The sequence below is a fragment of the Anolis carolinensis genome, chromosome 4, assembly GCF_035594765.1.
Source record: "Anolis carolinensis isolate JA03-04 chromosome 4, rAnoCar3.1.pri, whole genome shotgun sequence".
Taxonomy (NCBI): domain Eukaryota; kingdom Metazoa; phylum Chordata; class Lepidosauria; order Squamata; family Dactyloidae; genus Anolis; species Anolis carolinensis.
In genome coordinates this window covers 56291629-56315006 of record NC_085844.1, presented here as the reverse complement: position 1 = coordinate 56315006, position 23378 = coordinate 56291629, and the positions used below count along the sequence as shown (strand labels likewise).

At 39.8% G+C, this 23378-nt stretch overlaps 1 protein-coding gene across 2 annotated transcripts; it reads left to right on the top strand.

Annotated features, from left to right (window-relative positions):
- The first annotated feature begins 905 nt into the window (after nucleotides 1–905).
- cabyr (calcium binding tyrosine phosphorylation regulated) lies at nucleotides 906–23004 on the top strand. 2 transcript variants are annotated; one of them, XM_016992891.2, is made up of 6 exons: nucleotides 906–1063; nucleotides 6790–6972; nucleotides 7167–7220; nucleotides 12588–13751; nucleotides 16019–16159; nucleotides 22897–23004. In XM_016992891.2, exons 2-5 carry the CDS (start codon nucleotides 6825–6827, stop codon nucleotides 16150–16152), a joined length of 1500 nt encoding a protein of 499 aa, XP_016848380.2. In that variant the 5' UTR covers nucleotides 906–1063; nucleotides 6790–6824; the 3' UTR covers nucleotides 16153–16159; nucleotides 22897–23004. The 2 variants fall into 2 exon arrangements, with proteins under 2 accessions (XP_016848380.2, XP_062836509.1); XM_062980439.1 differs by having other exon boundaries at nucleotides 15518–16159.
- The last annotated feature ends 374 nt before the right edge of the window (nucleotides 23005–23378 follow it).

Here is a 23378-nt window from a genome sequence, read left to right as displayed (position 1 = left end):
CAGGAGACTGAATCAGACACAACAGGCTTAGGGCCCTTCCACACATCCATATAACCCAGAATAGGTAATGGTAAAGGTTCCCCCTGACGTTAAGTCCAGTCATATCTGACTGAGGGTTGGTGCTCATTTCCATTTCTAAGCCGAAGAGCTGGCGTTGTCCGTAGACCCCTCCAAGGTCATGTGGCCGGCATGACTGCATGGAGCGCCGTTACCTTCCCGCCGGAGCGGTACCTACAGATCTACTCACATTTGCATGTTTTTGAACTGCTAGGTTGGCAGGAGCTGGGGCTAACAGCGGGTGCTCATTCCGCTCTCAGGATTTGAACCTGGGACCTTTTGGTCTGCAAGTTCAGCAGTTCAGTGGTTTCACCCATTGTGCCACCTATTGCTATATTGTGATTACTATTCTATTATATTGCTATAATGTGATAACTAACTTCCATCATGTGAAAAGTGACAACTTCAAGCAATTGGAAAGCCCAGGAGACTGAATCAGACACAACAGGCTTAGGGCCCTTCCACACATCCATATAACCCAGAATATCAAGGCAGAAAAATCACACTGTATCTGCTTTGAACTGGGTTATCTAAATCCACACTGCCATATATTCCAGTTCAAAGCAGATGTGGAATGTTATTCAGCTGTGTGGAAGGGGCTTTCAATTTGCATTCACACTAGAATTAATGCAGTTTGGCTCCACTTTAACTGCCATGGCTCACTACTATAAACTATAAGTTGTAGTTTTAGAGCGGGGAATAACTCCCATTATTCCACAGCATTGAGTCATGGCTGTGAAACATCCCTGCAGCAGAACAGAGCAGAAGGGCATCTCAGAGGAGAGGTGGGCCACACCCACTTCCTTCGCCGCTGACGCGGCTCTGTCTCTGTGGCGTCATAAAGGCGCACGCTCTAGCCCCGCCCACCAGGCCCCGCGGTATAAAAGGCCGGCCGCTCTCCCGCGCCGCTCCAGAGGAGGCTCCGGCAAGGGGCGAGGAGGAAGCGTTAGCGCTGCCGAGGAGCGAAGTCTTTGTTTTTGTTGAGGAGCGGGAGGAAAAAAAAAAGGTTGGCGCGTTTCCACTGCGGCTACGAGGGAGAGAGCGCCCCCTGGCGGCACACGGGGGAACGAACGGGGCGAGGAAGCTTTTGAGCCTTGGCTGAGGGTGTCTCTGTATCAGGCGTGGGGGGAAACTTGGGCCCTCGGGGTATTTTGGACTTCAACTCCCACCATTCCTGTCCTCAGGCCCCTTCCTTTCCCCCCTCAGCCGCTTAAGCCATAGAATGTACCACACGACTCTGGAGACCAGGGTTCAATTACCTACTCGGCTATGGAAATTCATGATCTCGGTTGAGTCATATCCTCTCAGCTGCAGAAAGCCCTGATTAGCTTCATTTTATGGTCACCACGAGTTGGGAACAGCTTGAAGGCACTCAACAGTAATAATGCTTTCCATAGATTGCTGTGAGTTTTCTGGTCTGTATGATCATGTTCCAGAAGCATTCTCTCCTGACGTTTCGCCCGCATCTATGGCAGGCATCCTCAGAGGTTGTGAGGTACAGTAGAGTTTCACTTATCCAACATAAACGTTGGATAGAACATTGGATAAGCGAATATGTTGGATAATAATAATAATAAAACTTTATACCCCGCCACCATCTCCCCGTGGGGACTCAGGGCGGCTTATATGGGGCAGAGGCCCAAACAACATAAGGACAAAATATAAGCAACATAATACAATCACAATATAAAACAGATAAAACAGTAATGCAATATATCAATTAAAACAACAATACAGGATAAAAAATTACATTAAAAACACATAAAAGGTAAAACCATAATAAGGAGAGATTAAGAAAAAGCCTATTAAACATCAAAAATAGGTTATGATTTTACAAATTAAGCACCAAAACATCATGTTATACAACAAATTTGACAGAAAAAGTAGTTCATTACACATTAATGCTATGTAGTAGTTACTGTATTTACGAATTTAGCACCAAAATATCACAATGCATTGAAAACATTGACTACAACAATGTGTTGGATAATCCAGAACATTGGATAAGTGAGACTCTACTGTATATTGGAAACTAAGCAAGGAAGGTTTTTATATCTGTGGAAGACCCAGGGTGGGAGAAAGAACTCTTGTCTGCCCGAAGCAAGTGTGAATGTAGCAATTGGAGAGCTTGATTAGCATTGAATAGCTTTGCAGCTTCGAAGCCTGGCTGTTTCCTACCTGGTGGAATCCTTTGTTGAGAGGTGTTAACTGGCCATGATTGTTTCCTCTCTGGAAGAAAGACTACATGTCAAACTACACAGAGAAGCCATTGAAACCCACAAGCACGTGTGGACAACTTCAACAGAATGGAAGAAACCATGAAAATGAACAAAATCTGGCCACCAGGATTAAAAAGCTCTAATATCAGGACAGTAAATTAAAAGCAAAACTCAGGAAACAGAGGAATTCCAGATATAAATCAATCAGGGCCAGCTAACAAAGGATTACCCCAGGCAGAAAACAGCCAGGCTTGCTTTCCACAGTGCAGTGATTTGTGCGTTTGACTTTGGCTGCATCTATACTGCAGAATGGCTGCAGTTTAACACCACTTTAATTTCTGTGGGTTAAAGCTATGGGGTCATTTTATTGTCACCACGAGTTAGAAACAGCTTGAAAGCACATAACAGCAACGAATCTTTCCATATTTACTTTCGAAAAAAGTCTTAATGTGTTTTCCCCCTAATATACTCCCTTCTGGATGTTGGCACTCTGGATGTTTTGGCACTCTGTTGGCACTCTGGATGTTTTTGGACTGCAATTCTCATCAGCCTCAGTCAGCACAGCCAATGGCGAACACTGATGAAAGCTGCTGTCCAAAAGCTTTTGGAGTATGTATCTCCATGGTTAAAATGGGCCTGCTGTGCAATAATAGCATCTCAGGTTATGGAATAAGAGAATGCACAAAAGGTATGGACTTCCTAAAAGAGACAAAACGTCAGATCTTAAAACTATCAAATTTTAGAAGCACTGGGCATGTGCTGCAAAATACATGAACAGAAAACTAGAGCAATTATTTATGAATATGAAATTTCTGAGAGTTGCCTTTTACTATAGAGCAGGCATGGGCAAACTTTGTCCCTCCGGGTGTTTTGCACTTCAACTTCCACAATTCCTAACAGCCTACTGGCTGTTAGGAATTGTGGGAGTTGAAGTCCAAAACACCTGGAGGGACAAAGTTTGCCCATGCCTGCTATAGAGGCATATTTTCCAACTTTAGTGTCCATGAGACAGTATTATGACCTCTCCGAACTGCCTTCAAGACCTTCGTTGTTCAGCCTTAAGAAAGGAGAGTTTTGGAAACCAAAGTTTCGGAATGATATTTCCTCCGGTGATGCCTTTCATTTGGGATCAGCAACTAAAAAAAAAACAGACTTCTAGTATTGCTTTGCCATCACTTTTCTCCTCAAGGGGTGTCTTTTGAAATCTCCTTTGGGGGAATTAAGACAGTACCATGAAATGTTTCGCCTGATGGGCTTCTCATTGCCGTGTTGAAAGATTCATGTCAGTGGATCCATTTGGATCATGCTGTTCTTCCTCCTCACTCCCTTCTTATTCCCAACACTTAATGTCTCATCCTCTTTTGCACCAGAATAGAGAATAGGAATCCAGGGTGCATCTCTGCACTGTAGAATGAATACAGTTTGACACCACTTTGGGCCTCAATGCTATGGAATTCTAGGAGTTGTAGTTTGGTAAGGCACCAGGTGCAGTTTTGGGTAGAAAAGGCTAAAGATAGACATCATAAAACTACAACTCCTAGCATTGAGCCATAGCAGTGGTGTCAGACTATATTCTACAGTATAGATCAGGCATGGACAAACTTCAGCCCTACAAGTGTTCTGGACTTCAACTCCCACAATTCCTAACAGCCTACTGGCTGTTAGGAATTGTGGGAGTTGAAGCCCAAAGCACCTGGATGGTCAAAATTTGTCCATACCTGATATAGATACACCCTAGGGGACTATTCATGCTAAGTAATGTGTGAAGCTCATTGATGTATGTTATGTGTTCTTCTGGAAATTAAGCAGGGTTGGGTCTAGTTAATTTTTGTATGTGAAAGCAGTAGGGAATGAATACCAGAAATCTCCAAATAGGAAGAAATCCTACATGAAACCCTGGAAAATCACGTTTGTCAGAATTAACATTAATTACATAGTTAGTTTGACCAAATTGTTTGACTCAGTATAAGACAGCTTCCTTCTATGACTATGGCCCTCTTTCCTACACTTACCAGACTTAGGGTGAATCTACACCATAGAATTAATGCAGTTTGAAACTATTTTAACTGCCATGGTTCAATGCTATGGAATTGTGAGAGTTTTACAAGATTTTTAGTCTTCTCATCCCAAGAGTGCTGGTACATCAACAAACTACAGACCCCATGATCCCATAGTATTGAGTCATTGCAGTTAGTGGTGTCAAGCTGCCTTAATTATATAGTGTAGGTGGTTATTAACAGAGCCAGTGTAATTATTGAATGGGACAGAGGATAGGCCGATTTATATGGCTGTTCGGTAGCTAAAGAGTTCATATTCAGAGTCAGTATTTCAGAAGTCGCCTGTGGTTTGAGAGAGAAAAGATCATTATTTCATCACATGGACTATGGATTACAGCGTACCTCTCCATACCCGAGATCTAGAATATTGGAATGGGAAAGAAAGATTGGATGGGTTGAACGTTACTACAGGTTGAATATCCCTTATCTGAAATGTTTGGGGCCAGAAGTATTTTGGATTTTCCCCCCCAGAATTTTGGATACTTGTGTTTGTATATACATACTTAATTAAAATATCTTGGAGATGGGATCCAAGTAATTGATGTTTCATGTGCATTATACACATAACTGTAATTTTATACACAGTATAAAATTGTTTACATGGAACCATTAGAAACTTTTTACTATTGTTTAGGACTACCATATTGTCATTTTCATACCTAGTAAATGGCCTTTGAAAATGTTCATGTGCATCAATCCATAGTGGAATGAGTTTTTCCCATTACCAGTCTGTTCATCCATTTTTAACATCCATAACTCTGTTTTCAGAAAACAGATAATTATATTGTAGATGTCAAAAGAGGTTGGTTGTGTTTGAGTGCCAAATCATCTCCTTGAATGGTAACATTATTTTAGATAATTGAGTTCCACAGAACATTTTGTAATAAATGTGATTCATATCGTTGCCCCAAGAGGAATGCCAAAATAACTGAGGCAGTACTTATCACTGAACCAACAACATCTGCTTTGTAGAAAGATGCTTGTAGCTTAGACCTTTGCCAGAAGAAAGGGCAAAATAATTAATTGTGAGTGAAAATGGAAATAATGAGAAAAGATGAATAGATGGCCCAGTTGTTGCATTTGTTTTGCCAAAAGCCTTCATAGGATGCTGCATTCACACCCTAAAACTCATGTAAACATGCACATTTGCATTTCATAGTATCTTTATGTTGTGGGGCCAGGGCTGCTTTATAGCACTATTATTATTTTAACAGTTTCTAAGTTTTTAAAGTTATTTTAACTTACTTACAGGTTTTCATTCCATTTTAATATTTATAAAGGAATCAGAGAGGTGTGCTTTCAGCCCTCTGAGTACTCCCACCATTTTTTATTATCAGTTATATTGACTAAGACTGATGCAGTTTGACACCCGAAGGTTCAAAGTTGCCCACTCCTGATGTAAAATAATACAATTTAAGTTCTTCAGATACAAACTTTGTTGAATGGCTAAGGTGGTAAAATGATGGTGGTGCTCATTTGTGAAAATTGATCTTGTACATCACAGGGAAAATCTGAATATCTGGATAGCTTAGAGTAGATAGGAGATTGTGAAGTTGTCACTTGCCCAGGATAGTCTTAGAGGATTTACAAAAATGACCACAATCTTGAAACAACTAGCAATCTATTGTAGTTTTACCGTCTGCTTTTTTATGAACTCATGTGTTCAACTGCAGCTCTCAGTTCTGTAAAATTATATTTTACCAAAATGAGTACTACAGTCAGCCCTCCACATTTTCTGGGGTTAAAGGCAAAGGACTCCTGTAAAAGTGTGGAAAACCCCATTAATAATGAATATGTTGGAATTTTTAAATGTGAGAGAAACCCATCTAGTAATTTCTAGGTCTTTTAGCATTGTCTATGATCAAGCTGTCCACAGAATCACACTGAAGGGCATAAAGATGCCTAGAGATATGTTTTTTCTAGTTCAACAGTTCCCTTACCTTTGGTCCTCCAGGGGTTTGGACTTCAGCTCCCACAGTTACTAACATCTGGTAAACTGGTTGGAATTTGTGGGACTTGAAGTTTAGAACAACTGGAGGACCAAAGTTTGGGAATCAGTGCTCTAGGTTCTGCAGCATTAATGGAGGAAGTTGACCAGAGAGTCACACTGGAGGACCTGTAGCTCCTGGAGAGAATATTTTAATCAAATCCATGAATAATTAAATCTGAAAAGTCTTAACAGCAGATTCTCTATATTGTCTATAGATTTTATTTAATATAATTTTATTGTAGTAGTTCTGGTTCCAAGTTGAGACTGATCTTGAAAGACAAGACAGTATATGGATGAAATAAATTATGACATCAATCCATTTTAAACAGACTAGAGCAGAGTTTTGAAAGCTTACTTTTTGGATGTCATCTCCAAGGGAATCTCAGAATTGTTGTCTAATGAGTAACATTTCTGAGCTATGGACTTGACCCCCCCCCCCTCCAGTGACAATTTTCTCTCCTTCCAGTTTTGCAATTGCAGTTTTGTCTTCAGCGGGCAACAATGCATACTGCGAAGCCCCGGATGGTGGTTCCTTATGGCCTCAAGACTCTACTTGAGGGGGTCAGCAGAGCTGTTCTCAAGGCCAGTCCACCCAACATCACCGAATTTGCTGCTATCTATTTCAGGGAGCTGATACTTTTTCGAGAAGGTTTGCTTTTTGCTTTCTCTATGGTTTTATTTTTAAAATAAAGATAAATATTTGTTCATAGAGCATTTTTTACCAATATTGTAGTAGTATTGCCATGTTGGCTCTATTGTTTGCAACAGCCCATTTTATGGCTTTTGAAAACCAAATCTTATGATGATTTATATTAATGTTTGTCCCCCTATTTTCCTCTCCAGAACATCCTAATTTGGACATTAAAGATCTGGTGAGAGAATTTCATGCCACAAGAGGTAGGAAATTAGCAAAATACAAATACTTTCTTGATCAGATTTTATGTTATGTTGAAGAAGAAGAACAATAATTATTTTATTAATTGTAATAATTTTAATGTCTTTATTAATATTTTGTATATATAAGATCTGGCGAGGTAATTTTACATGATTAGAGGTATGAAATTAGCAGAATATGAACATGAACAAGATAGCCTCTGTAGATTTGTGCTTAAATTGAATTTGTATGTAAGTCAGAACAGGGACATTTTTAAGTGTAACTTCAGTCACACATCTATCTATCTATCTATCTATCTATCTATCTATCTATCTATCTATCTATCTATCTAAAAGCTTTGGATAGCATAGGGAAGGATTAACACCCCTGTGGTGTCTGTTTTGCTGTCTGTACTCCTGTTCAGAAGATTCCCCCACACTTTCTGTCTGTGTGATAATTGGACTTTGAAAAAATGGTTTGTTGTGGAAGCAAGGATTGGTGAGAAAGCGTCAGTGGAGACATCTTTTCCCCATAATAACTCTTTCATGAGTGAATTTCCCTTCTGAGGGATAGATTTGTCTTATTTCCTGTTGTCTCATCGTGTTCTTAACTATGAGTACAGTAGAGTCTCACTTATCCAAACTAAACGGGCCGGCAGAAGCTTGGATATGCGAATATCTTGGATAATAAGGAGGTATTAAGGAAATTTTACACATTAAGCATCCAAACATCATGTTATACAACAAATTTGATAGAAAAAGTAGTTCAATACGTAGTAATGTTATGTTGTAATTACTGTATTTACGAATTTAGCACCAAAATATCATGATATATTGAAAACATTGACTACAAAAATGGCTTGGATTATCCAGAAGCTTGGATAAGCGAGGCTTGGATTAGTGAGACTCTACTGTAATTTGTAAGTTGGATGTTTGCAATTTGGGGACTGCTTGTGGCTCCTTGGTGGGATTATATGTTATGTAGAATGCCACAATAATTACGTCATAAATTTTAATGTGTTTATTAATATTTTGTATTTGAAATGCCATTATAGGACTTGTTGTGGCTGTGATTCATAGGATAAATGTAACATGAGGTGCAGGGGTGTTTTTTTTCCCATTTCTGCACTAATTCTTTCCTGCCACCCTTTTCCTAGAAATAATAAAAATAGATGGGGATGCAGGGTGAATTTTAAGCTGAAAAATGGTCCTGGGGCGGGGTGAAGGGTTTGCACCAATTTCCCATTTAGATTGTGACCTCAGTGATATATTGTATATATATTTGGACAGCTCCAAAAATAACTACAGCACATGGCATCGAATCCTGTTGGACAGTAAACTAGCATAAAATACCAGAATTATACAAGCAACTGTGCCTTCTGGAAGATTGTGTCAGTGTGGTCCCTAGGACAGCTGTCTTTTTACAAGGACACACACAGACCTCCCTCCCAGAAAATAGACTGCTGTTGTGCAATAGGCGTGCACAAGTGGTTGCACAACGTTTAAAAACAATTTTAAACCTTTAAATTTGTTCTAACGTATTCAACATGTCTATTAAAATTATTGTTATCATTTTAATTTGCTAGTATTGATTTTACCTGAGATCATTTGATATAAATATTCTAATAAATACTGGGATCCATGATATGCCCTAATATCCTAAAGGCAACACATCCCATCTCATCTTGGAAGCTGAGCAGGGGCACCCTTGGTGAGTTCTTGGATTGAGTCTGTTAATGAATATCAGGTGCAATGGGCTGCACCTTTGGCTAAGAATCTACTTTATTGTACCCATAGCCTTGATTCTGTCAATGCTAGCCTCTGTCTCAGTCATAAAGAATGAAGTCATCCTTTATTAGTCTTTATTTATACCTGCCTTTCCCCAAGAAATGAGATTCGTCCTTGCAACTTCATCCCCTTTGACCTTCTAGCAGTCTTTCCTCCTTTCCCTTGCTCTGTTTTTCCTAGTCTGGTTCTTGGGAAGAGAATTGGATCTTGCTATACACTTTAGCTATGAATAATTTTTAACTGATTTTAATTGGTTACTTTTAATGCCGTTAATATTTAATTCTATTGTAATGTTAGTATATTTCTAGGTTTTAAGTTGTATTGTATTGGTTTTTCAAAGCTGCTTTGAGTCTCTTTTACAGAGAGAAAAATCAGGGTATAAATGCAGAAGAGTCTTACTTATCCAAGCCTCACGATAATCCAAGCCATTTTTGTAGTCAATGTTTTCAATATATCATGATAATTTGGTGCTAAATTCATAAATACAGTAATTACAACATAGCATTACTGCGTATTGAACTACTTTTTCTATCAAATTTGTTGTATAACATGATGTTTTGGTGCTTAATTTGTAAAATCATAACCTAATTTGATGTTTAATAGGCTTTTCCTTAATCCCTCCTTATTATCCAAGATATTCGCTTATCCAAGCTTCTGCTGGCCCGTTTAGCTTGGATAAGTGAGACTCTACTGTAAATAAAATATTTAAAAATTACTGTGATTTAAATCAGGCTTGTAATAATTTCTTCAGCACATAGATGTTTTGGCAGACAGCTTTGAGATCTAGCTAATGAAGCTAATGCTTCTGATGAGGCAGATTGAACCCACAAGAGCATGTGCTAGATATTTATTTCTCCTAGCTAGCCTCAATGTAGCTTCTGGACTAATTTCTGTCTTTTTATAGCTAATAGTTAATAGGGATCCTGGGAATTGGGATTCCAAGCATCAGGATGTTATGGTAACAGGTTAAAGAAGGGTCATACAGACACTGCCTTTTCTCCACAAGCTACCCTGTTTTCCCTAAAATAAGACATCCCCAGAAAATAAGATCTAGTAGAGGTTTTGCTGAATTGCTAAATATAAGGCCTCCCCTGAAAGTAAGACCTAGTAAAGTTTTTGTTTGGAAGCATGTCTGCAGAACAGAACACCAGAGCATGTAGGATCGGTAAATCTACGTACCATAAAGTGTTGTACATGGAAATATTGGTAATAAGAAGAAATTCTTGATAGGATTCACAGTTTGTCTGGTTATGCTGGTTTGTGATGACAACTACTGTACAGTATATATAAAATGTTCATTTTTTTTGTTCAATAATAAATATGAATTCTGCTTCATGGTAAAATAAGACATCCCCTGAAAATAAGACCTAGTGCATCTTTGGGAGCAAAAATTAATATAAGACACTGCCTTATTTTCGGGGAAACACGGTATGTGTGCTTGATCTCTCCTTGCCCCTCTTTCTTTTGGGTTTGTTTTGTAAACACCTGTGTTGTTATGCTTGCTTCTTTCCACCACAAGAGGTCCCCAGGATGCCTTTCATTCAAGGCTATGTTGCTTAAGAATTGCTTTCCTCCTTTTTCCTGTCAAGTCCACTATTTTTTGCAAGGTCATAATATAATACCAGAATACCAAGAGATTACCTTTTTTAAAATGGACGATATTCTGTCTGAATTATATAGGGTAGATCCAGACTTAAATCATATTTAGAGTAACCACATTATAATAATCGGCTTAAATTATCCATGACATAAAAGTGGACAAAGTGTATCCTCCAGAGATGGTTAGACTGCAACTCCAAGTTCTTCCAGCCAGTATTACCAATACTAATGTTTCACCGATTTTCATGGTCACAGGCCATGCTGCTTAGGGAATTATAGGTGTTGTGGTAAAGAAATCCTATAACTCCTTCAAGTTCTACGTAAGACTGTACACACTGCTGAACCACTGTTTCCTAGACTCCTAAGCCAGGCATTGGATGTAATGTTTTTGAGCTAGATTTGTTTTAAAAAATACCCTATACAGTATACCTTTTAGCTTGAAATGATATTTCTGCCTTACATTTTCCTGCCTCCCTTTTACATTTTGGATGCACTTGGCTCTTAGTAATTACTAGTTTCAACATTTTTTCAGTCACATTAGAGAACCATTTTTGTTGGTTGTCTTCTGTTACTTCACTTAGTTCAGGGAATGCTTACCTGAAGTACATTATGGTATTGGGTTCACACATATGACAATGGAAGCCTAAAAGGATGTACATAAATAGGTGATGTCAGAACATTATCACAAGAGAAAGGTGCTATATTGGACAGTTTTTGCATTCACTCCTTCCTTGATCCATCATCATTTTCTCACTTGGGCTGTCTAATAAGTTTCTGTGCAGTTTCTAGGGAGCAGGAGTAAGGAACTCTGGGCATTTTAGATTACAGCTCTCAGTCCACCAGCAGATCAAGGTCGTTTTGAATGCATTCAATATTCTGTAGGCTAAATTATATCTCCTTCTTTATGCCATTTGATGTGTTTTATGTCGTTCTATATTTATTTTGTCATATTGTTTTAATTCATGGATTGTGTTTAAACCTATGTTGATGTTGAGCTCGTACCCATGTAAGCTGCCCGAAATCCCTTCGGGGAGATGGAGGCGGGATATAAAAATAAAGTTATTATTATATTATCCAATTGGATTACCATCCCCTCTAGTACGTTGACCAAGCCATTAATAAAAATTATTATCAGCCCAGTGCCTAGAATTGAGTCCCATGGAATTCCTCCTAAGATGGTCCTCTAGTTCGATATAGAGCCATTTATGAGCAAATGGATATGTTTGTTTAACCTCTTGTAGATATATGTATCAGCAGTACCATCTAATTCACAATCTACTATCTATTCCATAAATACATCCTATGGGACTCTCATGAACTCCCATAATAATATATTTAGGGTGCTTGGGTATATAAAACAATGTACCTGTGGCTCCATGTTGACTGAGTTATTGACTCTTCTCTTGAAACATAAATTCATTAAATTTTCAAATTAGATTTGGCAGACAGTAGTTCTGAGTAACACTATATCTTCTTTAAGTCAAGAAGCAAGGGGCTTTTTGGTCTGCTAAGGCAGTAATTTTACATTGTTATTTCTCTATATCAGGGCAGGCAAAGTGCAGCCTGTGGTACATGTGTTCCCCCAGTGCTGTTTTTGCAACTCACAGGTCATTTCCTCCCCCCTGCCCAAATAATTTTCAAAAAAAGTTGGTTTTGCTCACCAATAACCCAAAATGACTACCCCATTTGGAATCCTCCCTCCAGGAGTTAATACTGCAAAATTTTGTGATCCTCCCCCAGGAGTTAAAATTGCAATTTTTTGTAAAAAAACTTTCCTTGCCTCAAAATGAATCACGGAGACCAACATGTTCCCTAAAGGGCTTTTTGGGGGACAAAATATTTTTGATTTTGGGGGACTTCCATTCTCAGACGTGCTTGCTAGCTTGGCCAATGAGAAGGCATTGGAGTATTTGTATTCCAAGGCGTCTGCAGGACCAAAGGTTTCTTTTCCCAGGCTTTTTTAAAAAAAGCCCATTGACTTTCTCCATATTTCTTGCTTTGCAGTGGAAGGATGGGCTGAAGGAGCAGCCACAGCTGCACCAGTGCCCCGATCCAAAAGGGCTGATGTCGGAGATGCATTTCGGCCAGACTTGGAAACGGTACCAATGCATGGTGAACCCAAACGAAAAGAGAAATCAACTGACACTGAAGAGGACCAGATAAATGAAGAACCTATGCGTGAACTGAGCACCAAGACTACCCAATTCCCATCTAATGTGGGTGAATTTGTTGTAGACAAGGCTGGGGACGAAAAGGGAGCTGGACTTGCCTATGTCCCTGCCGATCCAGCCCAGCTAGCTGCACAGATGCTAGGTAACATTGAAACTGTTAGTTCTGAACCTGAATTGAAGGATGTGGCAATTTCAGTGCAGACCCTTCCTACATCGTCCCGCAGTTCAGAGAATAATGTAGCTCCTGCAGCAGTTGCAGAACCTGCACTAGCAGAGCCTGCATCTGCCCCTGAGCCAGTATTCGAACCTGAACCCGAACCCATTTCTGAACCTGAACCCGAACCAGAACCAGAACCTGAACCTGAACCCGAGCTTGAGCCTGAACCCGAGCCTGAACCTGAACCTGAACCCGAGCCTGCCCCAGTAGAAGCAGCTGTTGAAGAAGAAGCACCTCTCCCAGCAGAAGTAGAAGCAGAACCTGCCCCAGCCGACATGGCACCCGCGGGTTCAGCGCACTCTGTCAGGGCTGGGTCAACCACTCAGAGTCAGACCTCCGTCCCTGGGGAGGTAGCTTTCTCAGGCAGTCAGGCTGAGCAACCACCTGCTGACGCTGATGCAGTAGATCCTGATGCCCCAGACCCCTTTCTGGAAGAACAGCCACCCCCGCCAGCACCACCACCTCCTCCCGATAAAGACCCATTGCAAGCGAGCGAAATTGAGCTCACATCTGATTTACATATTACACCCATGTGTGATGATGACCCTGAGGCTGGTGGAGAGCCCCCACCACCACCTTACGTAGAGCAGTTTCCACAGCAGATAGTCATTCCCTTCGTAGACACGGTAGCATGTCTCTTAGATCCTCTAACGGCTAAACTAAATACAGGCCAGTTGTCTAGCATTCTAGATCCATCTGCAGATGATGCAGAATGTGACCCTAACAGGATGGATACTCCAGAGCAACTGAAATCAGATGACCCAGGTTTAATTATGTCAGGTAAGAAAGTTGAGCTCTTTCTGTTTTACTAATACTGTAGCTCTGTAAGTAGCAAACTGCTCCATCTCCTCAAATGTGCTTGTACTGGTGAGAGTCTTACTAAAACCAGTAGGACTTGTACCAGGAAAGTGCCTTGAGGACTGGAGCTTTGGACCTAAGGCCAATGTTAATCCCAGCTAGAGAAGACTTTCTCAAAATAACAGGACTTATGAATCTGAGTAAGTCTCAGTCATTTCAGTGGATCTACTCTTGCTGGGTTCAGCATTGGACTTAGTCCTTAAGTGTTTAAATGCAAATACCCATGTCAGTACATGGTTGAGGCAAATAAGGGGAGTTACAGGTCCCACTCCACTTATCTCAATGGGATGTTCACATAGAGAATGTTTGCTTTCAGCTGTGTAGTTGACTGTGAGTAAGCCCCATAACTTCACATTGCAGGAGTATTGTCTGTCCTTGTTACAAGTCTTGTATTATTCTCTGCAAATAGATCGGGTAAGGCAACACTCAGCAAGCAAGTTCTGGGGCAAATTTGGAAAGTAACATTTTTTGGTCTCCCTTTAAACCAGTGTTTCTCAACCTTTGTTTTTCCAGGGGTTTTAGACTTCAATTTCCAAGAGACCCAACAGCATGGCAGATGGCCAAGGATTCTGGGAGTTGAAGTGTAAAAGTCAAAGGTTGAGAAACACTGCTTTAAACCCTTCTCACAGTACACTATACATCTTGAACCAAAATTCTCTATGTGCTCATAACAACTAAGGGTAAGTGATGTGGTGACTGTAGCTTTTTTTAATCAAACATTTGAACCTCAGGTGAGGAGTGGGTAGCCTGCCAGATACTGTTGAAGTACAACTCCTACCAGCTCTCACTGTTGTCTCTTCTCACTAGAGATGATGGAGTTGTGGTCCAACAGCAGCTGGAAGATCACCAATTCCCCACTTCTGAGAAGGATTCTTAGCCATGACACTAATGTAGGTATTTGCATTTAAAACAAATGGTGGTGGTTGCCTGGCTGTTCCATTAGGTTCAGCCTTCTCCAGTTCATCTACAGGGAATGGACTAATGCTGGAGGCCTGGTTTTAATTTTGCAATATGGCCTCTTCCACTTATGTCTCTCTTTTAATAGCAAGTAAATAGTTCACCCCTGTTCTTAGCTGGAGAAGGTCTCCCAACTGCATTTTCCCCAATGACCTGGCCTGATTCTTCCCTAGGATCATATACTTCCCCTAGATTCAATCATATCCCATTAGGGAAGTAGGCAGGCGCAGTATAAAAGCATGTTACAGAAGAGAGAATGCTGAAGGGCAGAGAAAGGCTGGCATAGCTGAAGAGGAGAAACAATGGTGCTGCAACAAAAGTAAGACTTGTCATTGGCACACATTTTCCACATTTGCTCTTTGGGGCAGTTGGAATTGTAAATAAATAATATATATACTCAACTGAAAAGAAAACATATCTTTGACCATTTATTTCAGTTTACATCTGGTGAACTCTAGGAATGAAATAGGCTAGATACACCCTGTAAAATCAACAGAAAAGCATCTTTTGCTCTTAATGCAAGTTCCGTTTCTATCAGCAGCAATTGCTGCTGTTCCTACATTTCAGCCATGCCAGAATCTCTTTTCTTCAGGGACTCTCTCCTCTCTGTAACATATGTCCTCTTGCGGCATAGAGTTACATATAAAGATAAGCAATATGACTGCAGTTCATGCATCCTAGTAGATGGTCTTTCATGCCAGCCAATTTTCTTTCAAATTTTTATTTTATAGCCATGGCAACAAGCGAACCAGGACAGCCACCACCATATTCTAATGTGTGGACTCTCTATTGTCTAACTGATTTGAACGAACAAGGTCGTAAGTCACCACCACTTCAACCACCCCTTCCACCTGTTGGAACTGGTGCGCCTGTTCCCCAGGCAACCCTATTCATATCTAGTGGTAAAGACCAACCGCAGTATCTACAGCCGCAGATGATACAGCAAGGCCATCCACCACAAGTGTCCTCTCCAACTTATGTGATGATGGAAGATGGGAAGAAGGGAAGTGCACCACCTTTCATTTTAGTGGGCTCTTCTGTTCAGAATAAACAGGACTGGAAGCCTCTCCCTGGCCACACTGTCCTCACACAGCCAGATGCTGCTGGTAATGTGAGGAGGTTCGCTACCATCCCTGTGCCAGTCGCCAGGCCAGCAGATCCGAAAGTGGCCAACCCCAATTTTAACTCGACACAGGATAGCGGCAGGCCTCCAACACCAGTTTTTCTTTCAGTTGCCATACCACTGGAAGATGTGATGGCTGGGAAGAAGGGCTGTGGCGCTGGGGATAAAGCACCCTTTGCGGGCAGTTATGGGATAGCAGGAGAAATTACATTTACTACTGCCTCAGTACGCAGGACAGAATAGAGTAAAGGTAAGTCCAGAAACAAGTGAATGGTCTTGATGAAGAGGTAAGCAGCTGCAAATATGAGTAAAAAGTAGAGGGGATTTAGTGAGCTGATTTAGGTCCTCAAATCTAGACAGGATCATACATGTCCCTTAAAATGTTGGACTGTAATTTCCATCAGCCCTGGCCGGCATAAATGATGGTGAGGAATGATGGGAGGTGTGGTTCATGTACATCTGAAAAATTGTGTGCTTCTTCGTGCTATTTTTAATCCAAAGTTATTTTTAATGGGCCACATTCTTAATCATTTCCAACAGCCGCTCTAGAGATAGAATGATTTTAAGGATTTCTCTCCTGGGAAGCACCCAAAGTTATTTTAAAACAGTCTTGTGTTTCAAAAGACGATTGGTGTGAAAGTTACTAATAGGAAAGGTGCCTCTGTGGCAAGCATGTTATTTTTGTACTGTTGTGCTTCTGGGAATTGAGAACTCTACATCTAGAGAGTGGCTATGGGTTGCGCTTGCTTTATATTTTAAAGCTAGCAAGCCACTCATGACATGAGACTAAAATACTGCTGATGCAATTTAGAAATAGATTTCTGGCTTGTTCAATCCACTTTATTATGATATTATTATTATTATTATTATTATTATTATTATTATTATTATTATTATATATTCTCATGCATATTTCAACCTTATATATAAATCAAGGACAGCTTTTGAGGCCAAAATTAGGGATTTTGCTATAACCCATGGAAATGTGGGGAAAATATTTAGGACCACATAACAAATCATTTCCTCTCCTTTTAAAAATTCATAGAGGAAACATACTAAGGAAGAGCTAAAGAGAAGTAGAGGAACTGTTTGTTTGAGGAATTTCAATGGGGGTATAAATTGCCAATCTTAAAATATCTGTGTCTATAGATACCCAAGTAGGGAAATGAATATAAATGAGGAAAATGAATGAGAATGCAGCCTGAAATAAAGTATGTGTGTGTGAGAAAATCAGGGAAAGTAACCTGCCTCTTTTAGTGACCCAGTGCGAAGGCAGTGTCAAGAGGCAGAAGCAAAAGTACTATTACCCTTTTCTTGTCCATCCTTGTGAAGGAGAGACGGTACTCCCTCCTTTCTCACCTTTTTTGGCCTGAATGGTTTCTAGCATCAACAAGAAAGCAGAATGCTCACAATGTTCGATGCCTGAGATGGAGCAGAAAAGTAACAATTTTTAATAAGAGCTTAATACATAAGCCTCTCTGTAGAGAGATTGTGGCAGCCATTTTTAGTAGAGGCAGAGAGGCTTTTTAGTAATCTCCAACTAAAAGTGGCCATTGCCTCTCTGCTGCATTCTTTGGGTTTCCCCACATTGCTTCTGAAAGTTAAAGTGAGAGAGGAGGGAGCACTGTCTTTTGGACAGAGGAGTGGATGCACTGTTTCCTTGTCCCACCATATCAAGAGGGGCTTCTTCCCTGAACCTCTTGTTATTCCCTTTGCACTGGGTCTCTATCCCAGCACTGACCTGTACATAGCTCAATCCAGACTTTTTGGGGGGTTGGGTTTTTGAGAAAAAGTTTTTGACTTATACATGAGTAAGTATGGCAGATTGCTGAGATTTCTCATAGATTTCAAGCCCAGAAATTTGTTCTGAGGACTCGAACAGATCACAATCCCTCCATACAGAAATTCTTTGCTTGTTATCCCAAGCTTTCTTCATTTCCGCAGTATTATTCAGGTGTGGGTGGGTGAGGTTAATTCTTCATTGTTTTACTGCTATTGTTAACAACTAAAAGAGGTTTTTGTCAATCTACTCCTACCATCCAAAGATCTATCACTAGATAATAACGCATTGTTTGCCTTTAATTCAGAGCAAAAATCCCACCGATTTTAATAGGATGCATTCCTAGGTTTTGGCTCCAGTCCAATGATATGTGCTTACTCTCTTTGTGATCCTGTTTTGTTCTGCATGTTGCTTGAAGAACTTCAGCTACAAAGCGCTTCACAGATGAAATAAGTATAAAAGAAAAAATGGGTGAGGCTGCAGTATTACATCATGCTATCAAGGATACACCTCATTGAACCCAAGAAAGATTTATCTCTGTGAAATTGCAATATTCATTTATCCTAAACATTGGCTATTTGGCAGGGAAGTTAATGAATACTAAATCCACCCCTTCTCTTCCCATAAGAAACCCCATGAGAGCTCTTCAATCCACCCTATCATCAACAGCTCCACTCAGGTCTTGCAGACTCAGAGATATAATTTCCTTGAATCCATCCTTTGTAATGCAGTCTTCTTTTTCTACTGTGCTCTACCTTACCTAGCATTATTGTCTTTTCTTATGAATCAAGTCGTAATTTTCTTCATTGTCCAGCTTTTCCAATCATACCTGTAAGTCAGAAATCCTATATCACTGACAATCCTAACTTTACTCTGTACTATTATATATTTAACTTCAAAACTTTGGTTTAATTCCTTCATAGCTGCCCTCCCAAGTCCTAGTCTTGATTTCTTGACTGCAGCCTTCATTTTGATTAATGACTTAGTCAAAGGATGAAAAATTAATGTCTTCATAATCTATTTTAAAGTTCTATAAACCATCTGTGGTCATTACTGAATTTTTAATAAATGTTCTGCTGTAAACATGGCTTTACATTTTTTTCCTTGACTTTCTTTGTTCCAAGTCTTTCCTGTGTTCATCTGTATATCTTAAATTTATTTTCCTGCTTCCAATTTTCATGCATTCTTCCTCTGAGTCTAATCCAGCTTTATGTATATGTTCTGCATATAAATTAAACAGGGTGATAAAATGTTGCCTTGTCTGATTCTCTAGCCATTTGGAAATCCTTCAGTTTCTCTTATTAAGATTGTGTTGTTTGATTTTCCAGAAGTCTTATTGATCTTACATTACATTGCATCCTTTGACTGCTTTTGCTATTTCTCTCTTCATTATCAACACAACTTAATCCCTCTTAGATTTTCATTTCCTGAGTAAAATACGATAATGTGTTGTTATCAGATTCAAAATGTCCCACTCTTGTCCCTTTTAGCTCACTTATCTCAAATATTTTAAGGGATTGGGAGTTGTAGGCCAAAACACCTGGGGACCCACAAGTTGAGAACTACTGCCTAGCAGCACTGTTTTCGATGTGTTGTCGAAGGCTTTCATGGCCGGGATCACAGGGTTGTTGTATGTCTTTCGGGCTGTGTGGCCATGTTCCAGAAGCATTGCCATAGATGTGGGCGAAACGTCAGGAGAGAATGCTTCTGGAACATGGCCACACAGCCCGAAAGACATACAACAACCCAGCACTGTTTTCGTCGGCATGGCTTCTTGTAGGGGCACACAATCCTACCATCATGGAAAAGTACTGCCATATGGTGGTTATCTTAACCATAATATTACATATAAGTTCTGGGTGCTTCAGTTTCCAAACACATAAAATCCCTAGCTGAGGTATTGCAAACTTATTGCCTTTGTGATATTGTCAACAACTACTTTCATGAATGATTGTTGACCATTCTAATTTGGGTACATGGGAGTGATTGAAAACAGCTGGAGAACACCAACTTGCTTACACCAGCCTTAGCTAGAATCCCCTGAAACTGTTTAAAAATGGCATTTCAAACTTAATTGTTTTGGCTGAATAACTCTGTGTCAGTGACACAGTAGTGGATTCTTTTGACAGAGCCCTAGTACATAATTATTACATAATTACATAGTGGATTTGAGTCAGAACATCTCCCCCCAATGCTTGTATTGGTAAGCAGTCACTGAGATCAAAGGGGATATGTTCTCCTGTTAATAGAGAGAAAATTGCCTAACATTCCCGCCATCCATAAGTGATATCTGGTGCAACCGGCAGAAAAAGGACCCCTGTCAAAATCCCCCTCATACTCTTGACATTGGGCAGCCACGTCTTGATCAACAAGGGAATGAATTCCCATCAATTCCATTGGCTGCTTACTGGTAAGTAGGGTTTTGGACACTTTCACAGTCCCTAAGGGCATGTAACTGTATGTTGTGTATTCTCAATTTCCCAATAGGATTCCAGCTGGCATTTCTAAAAGATTGGAAGTATTTAATAATGACTGAAGATGTTCCAATGATTTCTTTTAGAGCAGAGTTGGTTTCTGAGAGGCAGCTTTCAGTTTTACAAATCTCCTTCCTAGACCTTTTGGCACTGACTTCTTTGGCTTGCACTGATCATTGTCAGAGAATAGTGTGGGTTAGAATTACAATGAAGGGGCACAGAATTTTGATATTGTAATATTAATGGATAGGTATTTTAAAACAGAATCATATTTCTTGCTTCCAGTGAAAGAAAAAAAGTAGAGGATTTCTTTTTTAAAAAAACCTTAAAACTAGAACATATTTTAGAGATTTGCTAAGAATTGTAGCCGAGTTCTATGCTTAAGCCAGTCATTTAATGGAAACTAATGTTAGCAAGCTGTAAGATCTTGCCTGGGCTGTATTAACAAGTCCTTTCCGATTTGCTTGTATACATTTCAAAGTTCTCTCCTCTTGCTTCATTATTATTTTTATACAAAAATGCTTCCCTAAAGCTGGTGTGCACCAGCTGTCTTGTATAGCAATGCTCATTGTCCTGAGCTGGGATGGGCATGTTTCATCAAGATGATCTGAGTTGTCATCCAACATAATTGGAAGACACCAGATTGGGGTTGGGAAAACATGTTATGGTGTCGCAAGCTGAGTATTTCATGTATTCATTAAAAAGAAGAGTGTAGAATTGCATGAAATGGGAAAGAATACAATGCTAGTGTTTTCCAGTCACAGTAATCCTGAAGCTGCATGGGTATCATACAGCTTCTGAATGTTTGTGGACTGCTAATTTTAGCAGCCCATGTCAGCATAGCTAATGGTAGGAGTGCTGGGACATGCAGTCCAATATCTTATGGAAGGCAATTCACACCTCTAGCATAGGAAGTCAGATGTAGTTTGAATGGCAGCAACTAAGGCCAATTTGGTCTGGTGGATCTCTTTATGCAGAAGCATAAGATTGCATAACACAGTTATTCGTTTGGTGGTATTTTGAAGCTAACCAACAAATACTTTATATAGAATACTGGCCAATATTTTTATATGGTACTCATATATCAACTACTAAGTTAGATATACTTAACTAAGTAGTCTTTCCTGATCTAATCCCTGCAAACCTAATAGACACATCATTCACCCATGCTGTGATTACTTACAGAATGGGCTACAATTGTGACTAAGTAGCAATTGTGCATACAATAATAGTTACCTAATTTTACACATTGGTAACTGTTCTGTTATTCACGGTTACTGGACACAATTGCGACATTGTTACCATGATTATAGTTTCTGCCCCACAATCTACTTTAACCCGGCATCAACTGCATGAGGAGACCCAATGTGTCGGCAGTTGGGTGAATGACATATCCATCAGGTTTGTGGGGGTAGGGCCAGTCACTTCTCCTGACACAACTCCTCCAAATTTGGGAATGCCATTCATCTATGTGTTTGTAACTAAGCAGCTGATAAAGAATTTTTGTCTTCTTTTCTCTCCACTATTATGGAAAATTAAACCATGAATAGATATGACATACAAATATAATGTATAATATACGCTTATCAGCAATACATGTGAATCTAAGACCTTCATATGTGTAACATGGTAAGATGGCTCATAATAAATGTTATTTGGATTGAGACTTTGCCTTCTGCTACCTGCAGTGGTCCTCCCATCGATAGAAGGCTTCTGATTCAGTAGTGGAATCCTGCTTGCTGAATAAGGGAGAAGCAGACAGTAATTTGTGCATTCTCTCCCCCCCCCCCCCAAGTCCATGCCTACCTTCTCTCCATAATGCTGTGGTCAATGGACCATTCCCCCCCCCCCCCCTTCAGCTGGTGGTGGGAGCCTACTTGTAGTTGATGTATGGCATTTGCCACAAAAAAACCTCTTACATTGAATTATGTAATATTCAGGAAGCTTCATTGCAGAGTATTTTTATTTTTTTTAAAAAACATACTTTAATGCAAGGGTGAGAATCCTGTGGCTCTCCAGATGTTGGGTTCTATCTCCATTCAGATAGGAAATGTGATCCAATAGAAGTATATAAAGGAGATAAAGGTTCTTCACCCCTATTTAAAATTGGTTGTATGGTCATGCATTTCATCTCTGCTGCTGCACATTACTTCACCTTTTAATGCAACTTAGTTTGTTGTGACACCTGAGTCAGAGGTAGCACTTGAGTATTGCATGCACAATTGGAAACTCCAGCTAAGTCATAGGTGACATGTTTTTCAAATTAGGAGTCCACTGCCCAATTGCTAAGTTGGCAGTGCTAAGGCAGTAGAGCAAAGTATATTATATGAACGATCCATTGGGAAAGTGCTGTCAGGCTAGTTTGATGCAGAACACAGTGGTATTCTATATTCTTCTGCAAGAAGTGGATCACATGAGAGAAACCTGTATTTGTTATTATCATAAGGCATAGATGGGATTCATACAGGCAACTCCAGCCCAGTATGTTGGGGGCCAATCTGTGTTCATTGGTTACAAATATTTCTTTGCTTTCTGCAAACTTGAAAGGGACTGGGCAGTCATTAACAATGGCTTAGGGACTGGCCATGGTCCATGGATCACTATTTTGTGTGGCACTTTTCTAAATGCTGGGACTTAGCAGCCATCCATTTCTGGATTGCTATACAATTCCCATCACTATTTTCAAGGATGAAATTGATTGCCTCTCATAGAGTTGCTTTTTTTCCTTCCCAGATTGAGAAGAGGTGCTGCTGCCCAACATTTCACCCCAGAATGGAAACCTGCATCTTTAATTAAAATATTAACTAGTACAAGCAAATAAAACAGTGCAAGTGATCCGAATCTTAAGAGTTTCATTTGTGTGATTTTGATTCATAAAGTATTGGATTAGTAGCCAAGTAGCAGAGAACCAAAATCAGGATGACTTCTTAATTTGACCAGATGAAATTTGTCTTTTTTAAAGGTACAGTCCTCGAGCTGTATAAACTTAATATCTATAATTGTCTGAACACATTCATGAATTATTGACCAAAATTCTTTTGCTTTTTTGCATCCCCACCATATGTGATAGTAGGTGCCCTCTTCTTCTCCACATTTCCAACATTTATAATTATTGCTTTTGTTTATAATTGCTAATTTTTTAGGGGTGATGTGCCACCTATAAAACATTTTCATCCAATTTTCTTTTAGTTGATTAGGATATTTAAATTTAAGTT